The sequence below is a fragment of the Bombus pyrosoma genome, linkage group LG11 (assembly GCF_014825855.1).
Source record: "Bombus pyrosoma isolate SC7728 linkage group LG11, ASM1482585v1, whole genome shotgun sequence".
In the NCBI taxonomy this organism is placed as follows: Eukaryota; Metazoa; Arthropoda; class Insecta; order Hymenoptera; family Apidae; genus Bombus; species Bombus pyrosoma.
The window spans coordinates 5395064-5415149 of record NC_057780.1 but is presented as its reverse complement, the minus strand read 5'-3'; the positions used below and the strand labels follow the sequence as shown (position 1 = coordinate 5415149).

The 20086-nt window shown below is 30.9% G+C and overlaps 2 protein-coding genes across 3 annotated transcripts in view; one reads left to right on the top strand and one right to left on the bottom strand.

The window, feature by feature from the left end:
• LOC122573178 (general transcription factor 3C polypeptide 5) overlaps positions 1-20025 on the bottom strand; it is a 29265-nt gene extending 9240 nt beyond the window's left edge. The window contains exons 1-3 of the mRNA XM_043739227.1: positions 17426-20025; positions 17150-17251; positions 17003-17061 (exon numbers count right to left, since the gene is read on the bottom strand). The gene's annotated coding sequence lies outside the window, so the exon portion shown is untranslated. The remainder of the gene's footprint in view (positions 1-17002; positions 17062-17149; positions 17252-17425) is intronic.
• Positions 3190-14935, top strand: LOC122573180 (adenylate kinase isoenzyme 5). Of its 2 annotated transcripts, none has more exons than XM_043739229.1 (12): positions 3190-3403; positions 4826-5420; positions 10958-11125; positions 11468-11578; positions 11852-11994; positions 12339-12521; positions 12633-12755; positions 12890-13049; positions 13244-13512; positions 13650-13814; positions 14008-14290; positions 14621-14935. In XM_043739229.1, the coding sequence occupies exons 2-12, from the start codon at positions 5399-5401 to the stop codon at positions 14878-14880; spliced, it is 1887 nt and encodes a 628-aa protein (XP_043595164.1). In that variant the 5' UTR covers positions 3190-3403; positions 4826-5398; the 3' UTR covers positions 14881-14935. The 2 variants fall into 2 exon arrangements, with proteins under 2 accessions (XP_043595164.1, XP_043595163.1); XM_043739228.1 differs by having other exon boundaries at positions 3190-3466.
• Positions 20026-20086: the final 61 nt, after the last annotated feature.

Genomic DNA, 20086 nt, shown 5'->3' with positions numbered 1-20086 from the left:
TGTGGTAATAAAATATGCAAAAAATGAAATCTGAATTCTACTTTTATTTTTCCTGTTAGAGTCCAAATGATTCGTTATTTCCCCCTAATTTACCCAATATTTACCCAAATATTCAATTGTATTTCTTGAACCATCTAAAATTCTTCTAACTGCTTTCATGCAACATAATCGCAGTCAATTGTCTTGCTTCTTTTATCCTTTTAAAATCTCATTCGTTAGTGCACTATTAACAGTCAAGTAACGAGACAATTCATCAGGCGACGTCATATGTCCTCGACTTACGCTAAATAACAAAGGTTGCTCGTTACTTGTCAATGAGACGTCAATAATCAAGTTGTGCATTAAAGATAAATGAACTTATGTTATGTTTCATTTCATTTGAAAAGAAAGTTCTATGAGATATCACCGCACGTTAAACGATAATCGAAGCTTCTCATAAAATGACATTTTCATTGGTTCTTTCCTCGTCGATATTCGTCGAAGACAAGAAACAACTTACTTAATTTAATTATTCAAATATCTATCGTTTGTCAATCGTACAAATGTAAACTATACTAGAAACTCATATTGCGTCGTTATACGTACATATATTATAATTAAAATAATCTATATAATTTCAGGGTAATGTGATCGAAAAAAGGAAAGCGAACAAGAGTGGAAGAGGTAAAGAAAAGCGAACGACAGGCTAGTATTAAAACGTTTTTCAGGGGAGTGATTCGTTGTCACGGAGATGATGCATGTCATTGGAAAACGGGCGTGGTTACCTAAACGGCTTACCTTGTAAGAATTATACATGAATGTATGAGAGCTAAGCAGCTGTATGAGTGGATATCTAAATAATTTAATCGATATCACAACTATCATTGACATTTTTTAGTATATATGCTTGGATGCTTTTATTATTTTCGTCGAAGAAACAGGGGAAGAGTGGTTGATTATACCTTCGAGCTCATTTGAGTTACGAATAATGCAGACACACGGGGGTAATCGCCCACTACGAACCAAGTAGTAATTTCTTGGTAATAGCTCTTGCTAGAGACATTTACGAAACTAGGATTTATGATCGCTGTTTAAACTTTTCACGTTACGAGAAGAATTATTGGTTTACTATCAAGAGAAAAGAAACTAATTTTTTTGGAAGTTTCTATTGGTCCATAGGATCACTTTCTCTTTAAAATAAAAACATATAATGTTATTCGTACGAATTATTGTCTTGAATATGAAAAATCTTTATTAGTAAAGATAACAAAATTTTAATGAATAAGAGGATTGTAAATATATAGGTAATACTCCATTCCATATTAATGAAAGTGAACTTTCTGTGAAAGTCGCAATGGGATTATTTTTGAAAAATTGTCAAGGATGATGCAACATCAGGCAATCAAGTAACATAATACAACAATTGAAAATGTGAATTGATTGACTCTTGGCTCGTAATTGATCCACCTATACATTGTTCCCAAGCAATTATCCTTGCAAAAACATATTCTCCATTCTTCTATTTTTTTTATTTTTTTCACTTTTCTTCACTTTAATTTCTAAAATATAATGATCATGTATACATACTTTTGATAATCTAAAGAATCTAATTTATCATTAGTTGAAAATTGATTTCTGTAGTATGTGTACCTGTTAATGTTACACGACTTTCGTTTAAAAGAATTTTTCATACAAACAGTTGACGAGTTATTTATGATGGCTAAGATAGGTGAATTACCCTGTGCATTATCAGATAGGCATAGATGACGATAATAAAATAATATATCTGCAGTAGAGTATATTTTCACGCGGTGACTAGTGATATTAATCGAATATAATGTACGTTCGTATATGTTGATATTGCGGACATCTAATAGTCATTCTGGAAACTCAATCGATTGCAAACGTACCGGAGAAATAAATTCTAATATATCTGTTTAAACAACTGTAGAATTTAAAGCGTTTCAAATATCATCTCCAAAGTACGACAAAGTTTTCTTCATTTTTATAACACACTGTTTTGAACTTTTCACAGAATCAGTTTTACCATAATTTATAAAATAAACCTAACACGTGATCATTTATTTAATTTAGTAGTTTCCAAAAATAAGCTTTTCATTTTTGATATATATTGTAGGATACGAAGAAAGTGAATTATAGGTAACGAAGAAACACGGACGCCGACAGTAGTTATGCAGTAGAAATACACCGCATAAGGCAGACAACAAATACTACGTATGTATACATGAAATACACATGTAATATGTGACTGTCGAAAGTTTTCAGCCGCAATGTACGTATGTTTATTACTTTGAAAATAAGGACCTATTTGTACAAATATAGTATATAAACTTACATACGTAACGATGTTAAATCATTTAACAATAAGAAAAGTTTTGTACACATCACGTGTATCAAACTAATAACATTTTATTTCTTTCCACAAACTTCTCTTCGACTCTTTGCAATTCATTTCCTCTAGAAACGAGAAATCAACAATGATTCTTTCATATTTTCCCTGGAATTAAGGGATTTTTTAATAATAGAAGACCACGATTGCATTTTAAAAATGCCACACAGAATATAGCGAGATTAAATCCAGATAATTACGTGATTAGGTTAGACGTTATCTTCGTTATATTTGAATTTTTATGTAAATAACATACGGTAAATATTTTTAAATTAATCCTGCTGTAGTCCCTGAATTCTATATGTTTCAACTTTTACTTTCAACCGAGAGAAGGACTATTAATATTTAAAAAAAAATTATCGACATATGATTGAAACGAGAAATCACGCGTGACAAATAACTTACAGGACACTTACATTCAGTCTCATAGGTCATCGGTTAAGAAGAATCCTACTATATTTTAAAGACCCTTTAAAATCCTGTCACCCATGTCAAAAACAAACTTCGATTGGTTTGCCAAGCAGCAAGTGGGAGAAACAGATAAATTACATAGTTCGCTATATAAAAGATTAAAAACGCTGTAACAACATGGTGGGGTTAATTAATTCACCAATGGCTAATCCACTCGTTCGAGAACCATCTGCTCGGCAAGAACTTGACATTGAACCTGCAACTCACCGACGCACACTTTCGTACATTGTAACCAACGCAAAAAGCGGGGCCATTAACTCAGACGTATGCAAAACACATGTATGTATCGGACAGTGGTGGAAAAAGGATTAGGTGCGCATGGGCGTATCTATGGTGACGATTGACTCTTGCTACGACCTCTAGTCGTTTCTAACAATCCATTACAGTGTTATCACGCCGCGACTAGAAAACCTCTGCTCGTGAAAGTTCCGTTCCGAAAGTCTCGCGTGTCAGCTGTGTTTTTCGTCGCTGAGACCACGCTTCCTTTTTCTCGATTCACAACGATCGACAGAATTCTCGAACGGCTCGACATCGTTATAAAACGTAAAAGGACAAGTTTTCCAAAAATCTAATAAGAAACAGTTTTCCCGCAGAGATATTTATTATGTAAGTTTGTGCGGTTGTAATTAGTGGCTGGTACTTTCGTGATTTTACGTCGTGTCCTCTTCGATATTTTTTTGAAGAGAATGGAAGAATCGAGAGAGATTCGTGAAAGGGTTAGAATTTATTCGAACAAAGAGTAGAATCGTGTGGCGGTGATCCGTTTTGTCGCGTGGCTTCACTTTCCTGGAAGATTGCTCAATCGATGTTTCTTTGATGGAACACGGTCGTGGATGTTATATGTTTTAATCGAAAATACTTCGAAAAACCCATTCTGTGCATTGTCAGTTAGAGATTCGCTTGATCGCTCTTTCACGAGCACTTTATTTTTGTCTGATTGCTTGACAGTTTTGATAGAAGTTCAGAAAGAGGGAAGGAGTCATTCTTTAATGGAATAACAAATGGAAAATAAATTATAATTTTAAAGGTTACAGGGTTTATACTACAGCGATGAAACTAAGTTTCATTTGTATTACATAGATGCTTACAAATTGACCAATCCCTATCATACGAATAATATACAGTATCGATATGGGCTAAAATGAATATGAAATTATTTTATTTATTTAATACGTTTGGTGTTTTAGTTTAATTCTCTATAACGTGGAAATTTGAGGTTAAACTACGGTCATGTACGTATTTCAAATTTTATTTTATTTATCACTCTGTTACATCTTGCTAAATTGTAGGTTCTTGTGCAAATGCCTATTTCCATAGAAAATTGAAGTAAAGTAGGAACTTGGATAGAAATTTATGTTTAGAGAGCTCCGATCAGTTGCGCTTCTCGTTGTTTTTAGTTCTTTCATTCCTATATTGTTTTCTGAACTCTCGAATAAAATTAAAAGTATGAATATATATGCACAAACACTATGCACATTATCAAGTAATTGCTATTAATCGATTCGACATTGAAATAATCTAACAACTATAAGTGGAAATATTGGCAAAAGAATTACGTTGAAATAAAATGCACTTTCGAAGAGAAATTCTAATTTCAAAGGCGGTATTGCGAATCGGTGGAATTTTAAAAAGTAGGATTATTGAAAAATGAAAAGCAAAGGTTCAACGATATCGTTGGAATGAATTTAAATTTCCATGATAACAGAATATATGAAATAAGTGGTACTTAATCGATACATATTAAATATTAAATTGATCTCTATTTAAACCACGCTTTATTGTCAATTTCTATTTTCCTCGCAATTTTATAAATATAGATATAAAAATCTATGGTCTACCTATGACCCGATAGTTAGCCCAAGTTGAAGTAAGAAATATAAATCGATTATGACTCCTAGAACTCTCTATAAGCAAACAAAATTCTTGCGAAGGGTTAACGAACGTTGCTGATTATTTGTATTACAGATTCTTGGATAGATCGCTACTGAAAGTGGTTCTTGCTAAAGATGGACGTGCCCTCTGATAAACTCACGAAATAACGTGCATCGCATCTCATACGCTGAACGAAAAATTATCGACTCGATGTGGATGGTGTTACTACTGACCATCGTTCTAAAGATTTTCCTAAAGAAGCTACGGGGATTTAATCGATCACCGAGGGAAACTTTACGTATCGAGCCTTCTCCTGCTTTTGGTTACCGATCTATTGGACTGTGATCATAAATCTCATTTGCTCGATCTTATTCGTCTGTAAGGACATCTACTGGATACTCCTGACAAGAAAGTATCACAGAAGTTTATTCGCAACCGTTTATGAAAAGTGAAAAAACTCGGTTAATAGCTCGAACAGTTCGAATCGAAGAAAGAAGAAGTATCGACGAAAACGTTGTGAACAAAAGAGTTCTTAATGTGAAAAGAAAATTGTTGTTTGTGGTACTTGGTTCTCGAAGGAACGTGTCAGAAAAAGTGAATTAGTTAGTTGGAAGCATGTGAGTAAATGGCCGTGGCAGGATCTTGGCATCCTTCGAACGACCTACTATGGGCATCTGCCTGGACACTGGTAAGTATTCGTTGAAAATATCATTGATACTATTGTGTTTTAGAGTGTAGTGCTATATATTTCATGAACTAAACTTTATCATGCGTAACGCAATTGTTAATATTTATCTCTTACGAAAAGTATCTGTACGTGATACCGAAAAGCTGGTATGGGAAATGGGAAATAGGAAATCCCGAGGATGAGGAGATAACAATATCTTTGGAACTATTCGTTCTGAACGAATTTCGTTTTATTACACACTGTGAAAGAGCTTTCGTTATCAGAGATACTGGGAAGCTAAAAATAAAAAATACATATTTGCATTTCGCAAATGGCAAATATCAAAACTATAACGAGAACGATAAATATCAACGCTACCAGATTGAACTGCAAATAGGTATTGACTAGATCATAAAATCTTCTGTACATGTGAATTGATATTTCCTATAGATGGTTAATACAACGATATAATATGATATGTTGCAAAATATTATCGCATGCTAATGGTAAACGAATAATAACGAATGATAACATTATTTTCCTTTAAAGAAAAGCTTTCTTTTAGCATAATACTAATAATAACGTTATAGATTTATTAATTAAAAAAAGCAGTGACGACGATCGTCTACATAATTTAAAGAATTACACGTCACGCGTGAAATTTATTACAATAATTTCTTACTGAAATTTATGTAAAATTAAGTGTTTTACAAGGTATTTTACTTCCTAGTTTCTTTTCTTTTTTTTCATGTTTATCAGAAGACACGGCGAGCGTTAGGTGACGTTAAACGTTTGATTGTCGGATGTATGAACTCGTCAGAATCGATAGAAATGAAGCTTTCATATCTCTAAGTCCAACTAGTGTTTTAGTATCTCCTTCTTATTTTTAGCATCTCAAGGCATTGTAAAGTCAAATTCTCGCGTAAATATTGAAACGTCGAAATTGGCTGTAGACCGAGACTCGATTTATTTTTAATGACAGTATCAACCGAAACGATCGATCCAAGTTAAATCTTGAGATAATATCGTCGCGATTAATATCTCTGTGCGGTATACGCGAGCAATACTTTGGATAATAAATATCGTTCACAGTCAGTAGCCAGCTGAAGGCTCCTCAGGCGATCGGTCACAAGTAAACAAGTGTAAAGTGAACATTCAGAAATAAATATGCCTGAATAACAAAATACTGTTAGTTAGTGAACTTGGCACTCGTGAAACTTGGCGTCGGTGAAAGAACAAAGATAAATGAAATATCGAGCGCTAGTGATAGAATAGAGTCAACAGAGAAAAAAGTTGTGAAAGTGAATACACGAAAGGTAACAAACGTTCAAACTGGACAGGGATGCAAACAAAAATCGAGAAACATTTAATAGACAGAACGATTTATTCGTGATAGCATCTGGAAGAAACAAAGAGGAAAACGAAGTACGAGGAGCAGTGTTACGAAGCAGTACGAACGGCAGTATTAACTTTTGACTTAAAATAAGAAACTATAGATAATCAATTAGAATTTCATCTCTCATATTTTTAAAACATTAAAAGAATAAAAAGATTAAAAGACAATCGCGTTCGAAAATATGAAACAAAAAATGTTATTGAAATTTATTTGAAAACCTGAAAGATGATATTAGAAAGCAGACGGATAAGTGGAATGTCTAATGATATATTAGTTGCGATGACTCATATTTCTTTTATATTTATGCTGTTAATCATAAAGAAGATTATACTTTGTAGGATTTTTATCTTTCTTTTATACATATAGAAGGTAAAACGGTATTTCCGAGAGGAAAAACTGTGAAATAACGATATATATTGCGAAAATGTTTCTTGTTTCGCTTTTAATATTAAGACACAAATGTGAACGAGACACACGCGTGACCTATATATACCTTGTACTTGACATTACACATGTTACTCGATCAATAAGTCTTCCAGCGATTTCCCAAAAGAAAAGCAGAAACTCGTTTTTATCACAAATTCGACGTATCTCTTAAATTATGCAAGACGATGAAATAGAAACACGTTTGGAAGTTTACAAAATGTATTAACAAGCGCGCAGAGCATGTACACGAAAGATTCCATTGTTTTCAGTTTACCATTCCTCCAAGCTTTACGACACAAAGAGATTTTTCACGGTTTCAATGAAAATTTTGTGGAATTTTTAAACGAGTAAACGAATTATATATATTTGTATTTAGAATTATCTATCTATCTATTATATGTATCTATAATTCAAGAAATCTTAATAAGAATTTTAATGTATATAATTAACGTGCTACGGATGTTTGTACATTTATAGCAAATTTAAAGATGTAAAGAGTGAATGTAGAAAAATATATAAAATATTCAAAGCATAGAAGTCGTTATAGTAATTAAAGGATGGAACAAATCTCAATTTAAATTTTGTTTAGTTACGTTTATAAAAATATGAAATGGCATAAATTCTGTCTTAAGATTTCGTTACCTTTTTGAGATTGAAACTCATCTTTAAGGAAAATATCAACTGCGATCTAATCTTCTTCCGAGATTACTCAACACTTTCTTTGTATATATGGTTAACGTGAAAAGGAGATATGCTTCTTTCGTTTACAATGGTTCCTTTGTATCATATTCTCTTCGAGAATTCGTTTACCGCAAAGTTAATAGCTTACGTAGAAATGAATAGCTCGATGGCAACAAAGAAATTTCTATAGGTATGAGTCACGTAACGAAATCAATATTGCAAATAAGTTCATGACGTTTGTCGTTAGCTAGTCAGTGTTTATACCCCTTTCTTCGTAAAGGAAACAGTAAGATGAAAATCAAATCTTAAACATAATCTTTTATATCTTTCTTTTTTTTTATATCTACGATTGAAACGTCGATTGTGAAATACCGTGAAAGGACGTTGCCAGTTGTTACGATTGGCCTTTTATTAGCGATTCTTATCGCAAAGATTACGAACGTTGAAGCAACAGTAAGATATCGTTCTTTCATCGTGTATATTATTTGATATAGTACCGGCTGCTACTAATTATCATTGAAAATAATAACAAAATTACCTGAATATAACATTATGATTACTATAAGATTAAACTCAGATTAATTCGTTGAAATGCATATCCCCGATTATACGAAAATTGATACGTTGAAACATATTTTAAAATATCATCGTCAAATTACACTTACTGCAAAATGAATTAAAATGTTTGCTGAAGGCAACTATGCAATCATGCGAATCTGCTTTATTAAAATCTTATAGTCTTGAACATAATTTCTAATGCATTACGTGTGGCCACCTTTTTCAAAGAAACACATCGTTCCACGTGTACAGCAGTAACGTGTGTTTCTTTCCTTTATGGACACGTAGATGCTTCAACGTTAGACCTGTTTCTCTACAATCGAAAGGAGACCGCAAGAACACAGTTTATACACAGTTTACGTATACAGTTTAATCGATATCGTGGAAGTAACGTTACACTGTGACACGGTGTTCGGTCATGATAAATTTCACAGTCGACGTAAAGGCATTCAAATGATTTCGATTGCATACAAGAATGTGCAAATGTTTCCAGTTTCATAGATCTTATACGTATATATAGGTATTATACGTATATACCAAAAGCTACGATACCTACAGGCACGATGGAGACGAGCGATTTGCGACAGCGTCACCGCCGCGTCAATTTGTCGTTGCGTTTTAAAATAGCGTGGATTTATATGAAGCAGTTCGCGCGGAACGCGATTCTCATGTCCGGTGCAGACGAGCGATTTTTTGACGCTGCGTTCTCTCTGCGTCTATATGTATCGCCTTCGTTATTTTTAACTGGAGAAACGGCAAATTAGTGCAAAACGCTCGTGTAAACTACGCGAAAAATTGGACGCGCAAACGTGACGGCAATCGCGCCGATGATTTTTTATTTTTCGCATTTTTTATTGAACGATCAAATTGAAGAATTAAAAAGATCTTGATTAAAGATCGTTCCCCGATCTCATTCTGTCTCGACGGTTAATATCACATAATTCCCTCTTTGAATGATTGAATAATTAATAACATTATATATTATTCCACAGTGGTGTATTTAATTTAACGATTAAATATTGCAAAATTTAATTAAAATATTTAATTAAAAAAAAAAATAATAAAGCTATTGAATATTTGTTTCACACAATTTTCTTCAACGATGAAATATTTTTTGTCAAGTAAAATCATATCTATCGTTTGTCAAAATAAATCTCTGTCTAAACAATTCATTTCTTGTAGTTTCTGTAATCATATACGTTCAATAATAAGTTTGAACTATGTATATATCTTTTCTGGAATTAAACTGGCAGTTCTTCGTTAAGCTATTGAAATTTCTATAGATGTACGTAAATAATTAATAGAAGTATAAACTCATATATGAATAATTCATTCTATATGTACAAGCATATATGTATATCTTGTATGATCTGTGCATATGTGATCGAGTTAAAACATTTATGAATAAATTAATAAATACTGTACAATAGTAATGTAGTAATATACAAAACTTTAGCTAAGATCAGATATTATAAAATATTGGTATTTAAGAAAGGAAAAATTGTTTTCATATCACAATCGTTAATAACAATTTTCATACTTTCATCGTTCGTTAAATAAAGTTTAGAAATTGCAAAGAAAATTATCGTATTTAACATTTTTCTATTAGAATCTCTCTTTAATACATTTCTGTTTAATTATTATACCTATATTTTTATTCGCCGTTTTTATTTCGTTTATCAACTAAGATCGTAGCAGTGTTTGTATTTGAATGAAAAGAATCTCAATGGTGCTTGATAAATGACTAAAATTAGAAAAGATTTTCGAAAAATATAAAAGAAACAAGGCTGGCTAATATGTATATGATCGTTATACTCGTTCGTTTTCTTCCGAAGCGGAAACCAAGAGATACAGGAAATTTCATAAAAGGAAGTGACAAACAGGTGCTGGAGACCTTTTAATCTAATGAAGACATTGCTTCGTGATCGTTAATATTTAAATTAAATGTACATAAGCGCAGCTGCACGTGGTGTTGTAAATTGTCACGCAACATTACGTAGTGCATGCAATATAAAAATTGAACGATACGACATTGTGTAGACAGATAATTTTTCTAAGAGCATGTTCTTCACAGTACGTCATCACTTGCTAAATATAATAATTTTCAATACAATACATTTTACAAAATAATATTACAGTTGACGTAAAGTTAACCGGTAATTAACAAAGAAAAGTGCAAAGAACAGAAGGAAGATTTAAATTGACATTAAAATTGATCGGAATCTATGAAAATTGCAAAAGCAATAAGCAATTATTGTATTGGGTTGGCAACTAAATGATTGCGGATTTTGTCGTTAGGTGGTAATGACAAAATCCGCAATCATTTAGTTGCCAACCCAATACAAAAGGTTACTAAAAAGTTTTAATTGAACATCAAAACGGCTAAAGAATAAACCGATCATTCTTCAAACTTATAGTACTTAGTTTATAATTTCAACCGATAATAATCTAGTTTAACGATCGACTTCAAGTTATTTAACGAAAAATTTGGTCGCAGATCAACAAAATGGATCGCAGGTGTTCGAGGAAGCTGATGCTCGAAGCGCGGGGAAATGGCGAGGAGAGGCTGGCCTCTTGTCAACCCCTCCAAGCGGATATTTTCCACAACAGAACGTTGGTGCAGTTAAATTCGAAGTTCCAAAAGTGCCTGTCATATTTGTGCTTGGTTCGTATCATATACGATTCAGTTGAAAAATAAGAGCAAAGTATTTGAATTGCTTTCACGCACCTTGCGTACATGATTCTCGGATGAAGTTAAAAATAAGAAACCGAATTAACTTTCGGATTAGGACAACTCTTTTTAATGCGAAGTTTAATGTAAAAAATTGTTACCCATTTTTACGTTCTAGCAAAATTTTGACATTAGAAAGTTTCTGTTAATTTGATTATTATCGTAGAATGCTGTCAGCGTTTTAGCTGTTATTCGAGCAAAGTACCATATTTGTCTGTAGTGCGAAATGGTGCTTTATCATTCTTTCTATATCATGATACACCTTTCAATCTTCAGGTGGACCTGGTAGTGGAAAGGTGACACATTGTGATAATTTGATGCAAGAGAAAAAGGGTATAACGCATATCAACATGATGGATCTCCTTCAACAATACGCTCTTGGAAATGGTATGGAGACACGTTATTTGTAAAGTAGATCATTAAGTGAGAAATTATAAATAATTACTATACACGTAAATTAATAAATATTAGTGATGTAACAATTACTAAATAAAATTGATAATGAATATATTGTTATAATGATTTTATTGCTAATGAAAGCCCGTAAGATAGATGAAAACAGAATTTTGCGAATCAGGCGATATTAGTATATTATTGTATTAATATTTTTTATTTATTATATCAAAATATCCTATTGTTGATATATTACTTTTACGGTAGATATGCAAGATTTCGGACAACTTAGCAGTAAAACAGTTGCGGAGGTTCTTATGCTGGAAATCAAAATGTCTCCAGGTTCCAAAGTCTTTCTTGTTAGTGGTTATCCACGCAATATGCGCGACGTAGTAGAATATGCTGAAAAAGTAAGTATTTTTATATAGATATATTTTGATTCGAAAACGCATCTTCTTAAATAAGATATGTAAGCAAAACATATATTGAAACATGCACGAAGCAGATAAAGGACAAAAATCGATCACCAAATTAGGACATTCTCTTCGATCGATCCTTTCATAATATTTCTGAACTGCCGTTTATAGAAAAGAAATCGATTTCCTTTAAGGATCGTGTTTGAATGTTAGAATTAATCGTTTCATAAGTTTTATAGAATAGCTTCTGCGACACTTCGTTAAAACTGTTACATTAAGAAAGGAAAGATCGTCCTTTATTTTATAAAGAGATCCAAAAATAATTGATACATTTACAGATTAAAATTGTAAACGGCGTGATTCTTGTGTCCTGGAGACAGGAGATTCTCGAAAGACAAATCGATTTTGGTGCACAACTTGGACAAGTAGTGATCGAGCTAGCAAGAATGGAACTTTATAATTTTTATAGAAACGTTATGCCCGTCGCAGAATATTTCGATCAAAGTGGAATGTTGCTAGAGGTAAGCAAGCGAATATTTCTACATACTTTTTGAAACTTGATGTCGATCTTATTTCCTCAACGCTTGATAATCGTTAAAGGATTATCTAATTATCGCTTGTGGTAATTACAGATAAACGGAGAAAGAAATCCGAGCGAGGTGTACGTCGATTTTCGTGAAGCGGTTTTCAAAATTCTCGGCTTGTCGAACGATGAAATACAAGGAAAAAATGCTTCTCAACCGTTAAAAACAGAAGTAAGTTTCCATGTTTCGAACCGGTGATATGTATTTATTCTTCGGTTTACGATCTCTTTTGCTACACGCTTGATAAACTCGTCTGTGAAAATGTTAATATTCAAGCTGTCCAACGTAGAATATTGAAATTACAGGTAGAAGTCGAGAGGAGGAAAGAATCTATTCCAAAATCATCATCTCCTATGGAAGAAGTGTTGGCTCAGCTAACGCAAATACCTGTCGAGGTGAATGTGAAACCCATAAAAACCGCGATCAAGTCTAGAAAAGGATTACCCGCGTTCATCTGGGTTATAGGTAAGAAAAAGTACACCTTACGAAATCGTTCCTTGAATCATTATAGATCCAATCGTATTATTTTTTTAGCCTTAACAAATTTCTTAAGTTTGTCAAATTGTCATTATATCAGAACTACGTTAACAAACGAATTAAATCGAAGAAATTTAATAAAACGTTACGAGCATTTAAGATTGGTATTTTTATTTTACTAGGTGGCCCAGGAAGCAACAAAGAAAATTTATGCACTCAGGCTGTTCGTAATATGCCAGGCTGGGTCCAAATTAGCATCGGTGGTTTGCTTAGAACGATGGCATCGTCAAATACTATTGTCAACGATGCTATCGTCTCTGGAGAGACGGTACCACAAGACATCGTGATGCAAGTAGTAGAGCAGCAGATTATGCTAAATCGCGACACGGATGGCATAGTAATAGATGGCTATCCGAGGGATTTGAATCAAGTGCAAGAATTTGAGAATAAGGTAATTTACAATGACCCATATATACATACAGTTTGATAATAAATGCACAACGGTATACACAATAGATATTTTCTCATGTTTTTACAATTTTATCCAAGTTTAACGAATATATCCAATATTATTTCTCAACTTTTTAGTTTGGCCAGCAGCCACCGTTAGTATTATTAGACTGCTCGAAACTACAACTTGGCAGAGGAAGGATAGATGATAACGTATCTGCATTTAGAAAGAGGCTGGAACTCTTTCGCGAAGTATCTTTACCTATGTTAAAAACCTTGGATAACGAAAATCGCTTAACAATTGTAAGTGTAATCCGAAAACAATTCTTCCTTTCTTGTGATACAGACAATATAATACTACAATACCAATAATACAATAAAAATTTGACATTAGATAGGTATAAAGAAATATATAATTTTATATAAAATTAATATTAAATTAAACAAGATAGTACGAATGTAGTAATACTAAAATGTGAAATCGTTTTCAATACAGATTGATGGCGATACGGACGTACCAAGCGTGCAACAAGAATTCGCGGCCGCACTTTATCAATTAATGACGCAAACGCGTCGCAAAGAAGAGAATGATCTACACAATCCTGAACCACAGATGGTACAAGAAAATGGAAACAATGAGAAATTAAATACTGTTCTTAATAATAGGGATCAATCGATCATATCAAACGGTGTTTCTAAGCAGATGACCGATGGTAAATTAAATGTCGAGCAAGCGGTTAATGCTACGAAAAATATGAATGGAATACGCAGCATACAGGGTAACCAATATTCTCTCTCTCTCTCTCTCTTTATCTACATATCTATCTATCTATCTATCTACCTATCTGTATCTCTCTCTCTCTCTCATCTTACTTTACTTATATCTAAGTACATATGTATAATACATACACTGCAAATGTTTGTACGTTTATATAATACTTAATGGTTGGAATAAATCTCTGCTTAGATTCTATTTTTAATTACGTTTACAATAATATGAAGTTATAAAAACATTCGCAGTTTAATAATAAATAAGTTAAATTTTAATGAAACATAATTACTGAAAACAAAGGACAAGAATAAGATTTAATCAAAATTTTCACTGACAGGTGCTGTACGAATCGCAAATGGATTAAAGAACACCGCCAGACAGGTTCAAAAAAACGGTGCTGCTCGTATGCAAAACGGTATTGCAAATGGTACCACACACATGTTGCAAAATGGTGTTGCACATCTGGCCAACGGAATTATACCAAGCAATAACAAAGTTGCACCAGCAGTACAAAATTATTTGTCGAACAACACCAAAGATGCAGTGAGGAAGATGTACAACGAGGTCGAAGGTTACCAACAGAATTTACACATGTAGTTAAAAACACGTGTAAGATCGTCGTTCGAACGAAAAATTAAAAAGGAGAAGAGAATATTTTTAATATTGTTCTATCTTTTTATAAATTTAATCGATCACGTTAATGATCACGAAATTAAACGAACACTCGAAGTTCCTCTCTGATAAAACATACATAAATATATAAGTAGTATACTATACGTATTATAATAATACTATATCGAGATTTTTCGGCGTTACCTGATAAACTGGAAAAGTATAATTTACTAGAGAAAATAAGAAGAGGTTATTATATGAAGTTCTTGTTTATGAACGCTTTGCCACGATAGAAGAAAGACTTCAATGCCATAGATAAGTTTCAATAAATGTGTAAACATTACATTACAAGAGTCTTTAAACGAAATTCAGAACTCGCTAATTAAGAGTCCATTAAACTGGATCGTTTTAAAACAGAAAAACATAATGCAAAATAGCAATGAAAAATCGTTACTTGATTCATGTTGTGTTCAATATGAACATATAATTTTCCAAGAAAACAGTTTCAACTCAATCTCGTACTATATTTTTTACTTATTTTCACTAATCCCAGTTTGTCGGGAAAATCCGGGAACAGCCCACTTACATAATAATACATTCGCATCGTGCCTTAAGACCATTACGACTTACATAGGATTAAACGATGAATTTAAGAGGAAAGCCAAACGCAAAATTAGATACGCAAATGTATACATATAGGGTAAGATACTCGTATTCAAATATCGAGGTTTCGAGACTAAATAGTTGTATTCGATACGTTTAAGTGTAATATGAAATACGTATGTTTTTCTTTCTTGTTTTTCTTATTCTTTTTTACCTGAACGTTACAGACAGTAAGTACTTACATCAAGCGAGACTGATAACGAAGTAAAGTATTTAATATCGTTCGTTTCTAATAAAACACGATTATAAAAATAAGATTTTTTATTGAACTCTAGAAAACAGATAGTTCAAGAGTGTAAATGAAAATTTAACTCTAATGAAAATTGAACCAAATTATGCAAATTTAATAACTACAGATCAGTAGCTGGTATGTTGAACTGTTATGAAAAGAAATTAAACGGCTCTTGATACAAGCACATATTACGTAGAAAAAGAATTTAGTTTCGGACTTTTGGATGGAATAATATTATCCGTGTTTCTATTACTCTAAACGGTACTCATAGTAAGCACGATAAGATATCAATAAGTTAAGTCTAATTAAAGAACATTTAATAATTGTATATTCTAATAAAATATTAAAATAATCGTTTTTTTTTCACTTAGTTTCAATAGCTTCTTTAATTATTTCTTGATAATTTATTTCTATGTCTAATATTTACAAATAAAATTTCTTTAACATTATTATTTACCATTACTTATTTACGCGAATTTCTGTTCTATATTAATTCATTTTCCTTCTATATACTTTCAGTCGTATTCCATATAAATGGAAAATGTTTCAATGAAAAATCAATCATTTTCTTCGTTTTATTTATATAATATTGGACCGGTTTATGTACGAGACTGGAATACGTACAAAAAAAATAATGAATGAAGCAATTTTAAATTGTTCTTCATTATTGAAATTATTTTCTTTCATAAAGGAATAAAACTAAAACCTTCAAATCACTCCTGATTATTAAATAAATAATTAAGTAGTCTAGTTTTTACATTCTAATATTTCATATCACAGGGATTTATACATTATACGTAATAAAATATTAGATACCTCACTATAAATGTGCTTATTGGCCTTGTTAAAATAAAATCTTCTTTTATGCGTGCGTTTTAAGGTATTTGCGTTACGAATTATGATATAGAGATATTAGTCCAAATATTCAAAAACTATGCAGGTAGTAAATACGTAAGATAACGCAGGTAATAATGTAATTAAAAAAATATGTATACAGAAATATGATATGACAAATCGTGACAAATTTTGATATGATAAATAACTGTAAATAAACAATGGCTTTTTAAACGCATGCAGAAAGTAGATCTACTTAAATCAGGTGACAAACTGTTTTCTACACGAAGTACAAAAAACATTTCAAAAAGATTCATATGTATATTGAAACAGTTGTAGTTAACTACAACTCTTCAAGATAAATTTAGAAATACTTACATAGATGCTGGTGTCCCGTGAGGTATTCAACGAACTTCTTTCACGAGTTTAACAGATCGCTATAGATAAAAAATATCATGTACAGTATATGTTTATTTCGTTTCATTAGATAATTGTATTACAGATAATGATCATAAACGTACTTACAGGATACAACTCAAATGCATCCTTCTTCTTTTCCTCTTAATTTCACTGAAAATTTAGAATCCAGGACACCGGAAATGTTTGTACAGAAACTTGTTGGACATCCTGTAAAAAACAATATCATAAGTTTCATATAGTATACAACTGAGTCCGCAGGTGGATTTATATAAATTGTATAAATCAATATAGATTAACATTAAAATCATCTTCTATTCAGAATATTTAAATTATACTTTATATTATTTATTATATGGAACAGTTTTTTATGTTTTGCCTTACCTTTACGATTTGATTTTATTGGAATATTTTCGAGACAAAGCACATCGATTCGTACTACACTCATATTCAGCATTCGTTTCTATATGTATGAATTGTAATTTTTAATTGATATTAAATTAATATGATAATATTTTATAAATAACAATATTATTGTCCTCTTTTTCAGCGATAAAGTATAAAAATATGAAAGTTGTATAATGTTCTATATTATTTAGATTATTGCTATATATATCGATGTTTTTTTAGACAAATATTGAGATAATAAACAAATGCACTAAAATTTTACACGATATCGTTATCATATTATTTATTCCACGTACCATAACTAAACTAACTAAACTAAATTGAGTGTGAATTTTACCTTACACCATCATTTATCTATTTCATAAAAAAACACTGTATCAATTAAATCTCTTGAATAATAAAAAATTTATTTAATCGTACGTTTATAAAATAATATGAATTTCCGCACGTTTGAACAAAATGTATAAAGAATGAATAACTTACGAAATTTTTTGAATATTTTTATTGGTCATATTAAATCCTTCTTTATGATTGGTTGACAATTTACTTACAAACCGGTAAAATAAAAAACGCGATTTTTAAAAAAAGAATCATGTAAAATATAATACATAAGTTATACTGTCGAAAAAAAAGAGTTATAAGAATGAAATTTAAAAGGTTTAATTATAGTAAATTTTACCACTTTAGTTAAAATTACTCAAATATAATACTTTTAATGTAATTTTAACATTTATTGACAATTTTACTATACATGTATGTAACGAATAATCAAGCCTATTAATTTATTCATGTAATTATTAATGTAATACATACATAGCGGTGTATATCCGAACCTTTTATTTATAAATTTCTACTCCCAAAATTAAACATATTTATAACAGGATATTTTTTATTAAATAGACATATGTTTAAAATAAGTCTATTTTCTTCCGTGTATACATATCATATTGGCTTGAAATCGTGATAGTGCATTAAGCATTATAAATATTTCGATTGGGTTTCTATTTAATGGAAGTTGAATATCTACATATGTATATTTTGGTATATTTCGAAGACAGTATGTACTCTTAAAATTTATTCATAATCCACTAACCTATATAGCAAATTATGTATGTTACTATAAATGTTTAATCCTTCTCAATAATAGTTGGTCAAATACGCATGCGACATATACTTTTGAACACATTTCCTTATGACAGAAAATTATTATAAATATATTCCTGTCCTACCAATAACAACAATAAAATGCCTTATGTAACTTATCATATATTTTATACATCATTCATTTGAAAATTTATTTTAACATCTTTTTTCCTTTTTATATTATTTTCTTCATGTTGAATTTGCTCAAGTATCATCTCTCATTGTGTAAACACTAAATATTCTTCAAAATTTATGCAATGAAAGTAAAATAAAATTACTTAGCGCCGAATATTTGCTTCTAATTTAATCTCTCACTAATATCATAATATCCTTTATATCATTTTTTTCCTATTAAACATTACATAAAAATATTTGACACTAATGATGTTATCAAGGTAAGTATACCCTGATTTTATTATACTTTTAATACGTAATATTATTAAAATTTAATATTATGTTTTAAAATACGTAATTTAAATTTAAAAGAAGCATTTTGTAATCTTAAAATAAATCATAGATGATAAAATATGAAAGTCGGAAATGTTCGATTCAGATTGAGTACAGAAACTACATGTGATATAATCAAGTTACATAATATGCTCCTATTTCTTCTAATGCATGGTAATTAACATTGCGTATGATATAGTATACTATTTATCATATATGAACATAAATTGCTAAAAGTTTGCTTAATTATAAACAATCACAATAAAATGCTACACGAAAATCACAATAAACAGTAACTTTATAATACGCACTATATAAATACAATAATTTACATAGGTCTAGAAGTGGATTTAAACTGAATTTATTTGGCAAACGCAACACTAAAATCATCAAAGATTTAAAAAGTTGGTACCTGGTTAAATATTTCTAGTCTTGTATACTTAATAAATAAATTAATTAAAAAATAGGAATGTAGGGAGAGATAATGGTCGAGTAATTTGACAGTTTCGATTAAGAAATAAATGCTTATTCGATTAAAAATACATGATATGGATTAAAGAGGAAAAGAAGTTCAAAATGTCTATAAAAATGAAGCAGTCATTGATACATCTGATTCTGATTAAAACAATTTTGAATAGAATAAAATCTGATATAAACATTATCGAAATAATCAGAATATTATATATTTACAATTTTGTAATTTTGAACAAAAACTACATTATACACACTAAAATATACCAGTACATCTGATCAGTAATACTCTCTGCCATATATCATTCAGATTTAGCTACAAAAATATAGAAGGTACAAAAAATTATGTTTGGAAGTTTTGGAATCAAGAATATCGTATGAGAGTAGATACCATATATATAAATATAAATATCGAATGAAACGATTACGAAGTAAATTCAAATGTATGTATGTATACATGTATATGTACAAATAATTTCGCAGAAAAAATAAACGAAGTAATCCATATACTTATATTTCATACATGTATATTTTCTTTATTCAAGGTAGGATAAAATAATAAAAAGAAAAGTTACA

What these genes read in the sequence shown, in the direction of transcription:
- LOC122573180 (XM_043739229.1), top strand. Translation starts at nt 5,399, where the DNA reads ATGGGCATCTGCCTGGACACTG. An exon ending in TAGTAGAATATGCTGAAAAA is followed by an intron (nt 11,995 to 12,338) that starts GTAAGTATTTTT and finishes ATACATTTACAG; the next exon opens with ATTAAAATTGTAAACGGCGT. An exon ending in AAAGTGGAATGTTGCTAGAG is followed by an intron (nt 12,522 to 12,632) that starts GTAAGCAAGCGA and finishes TGGTAATTACAG; the next exon opens with ATAAACGGAGAAAGAAATCC.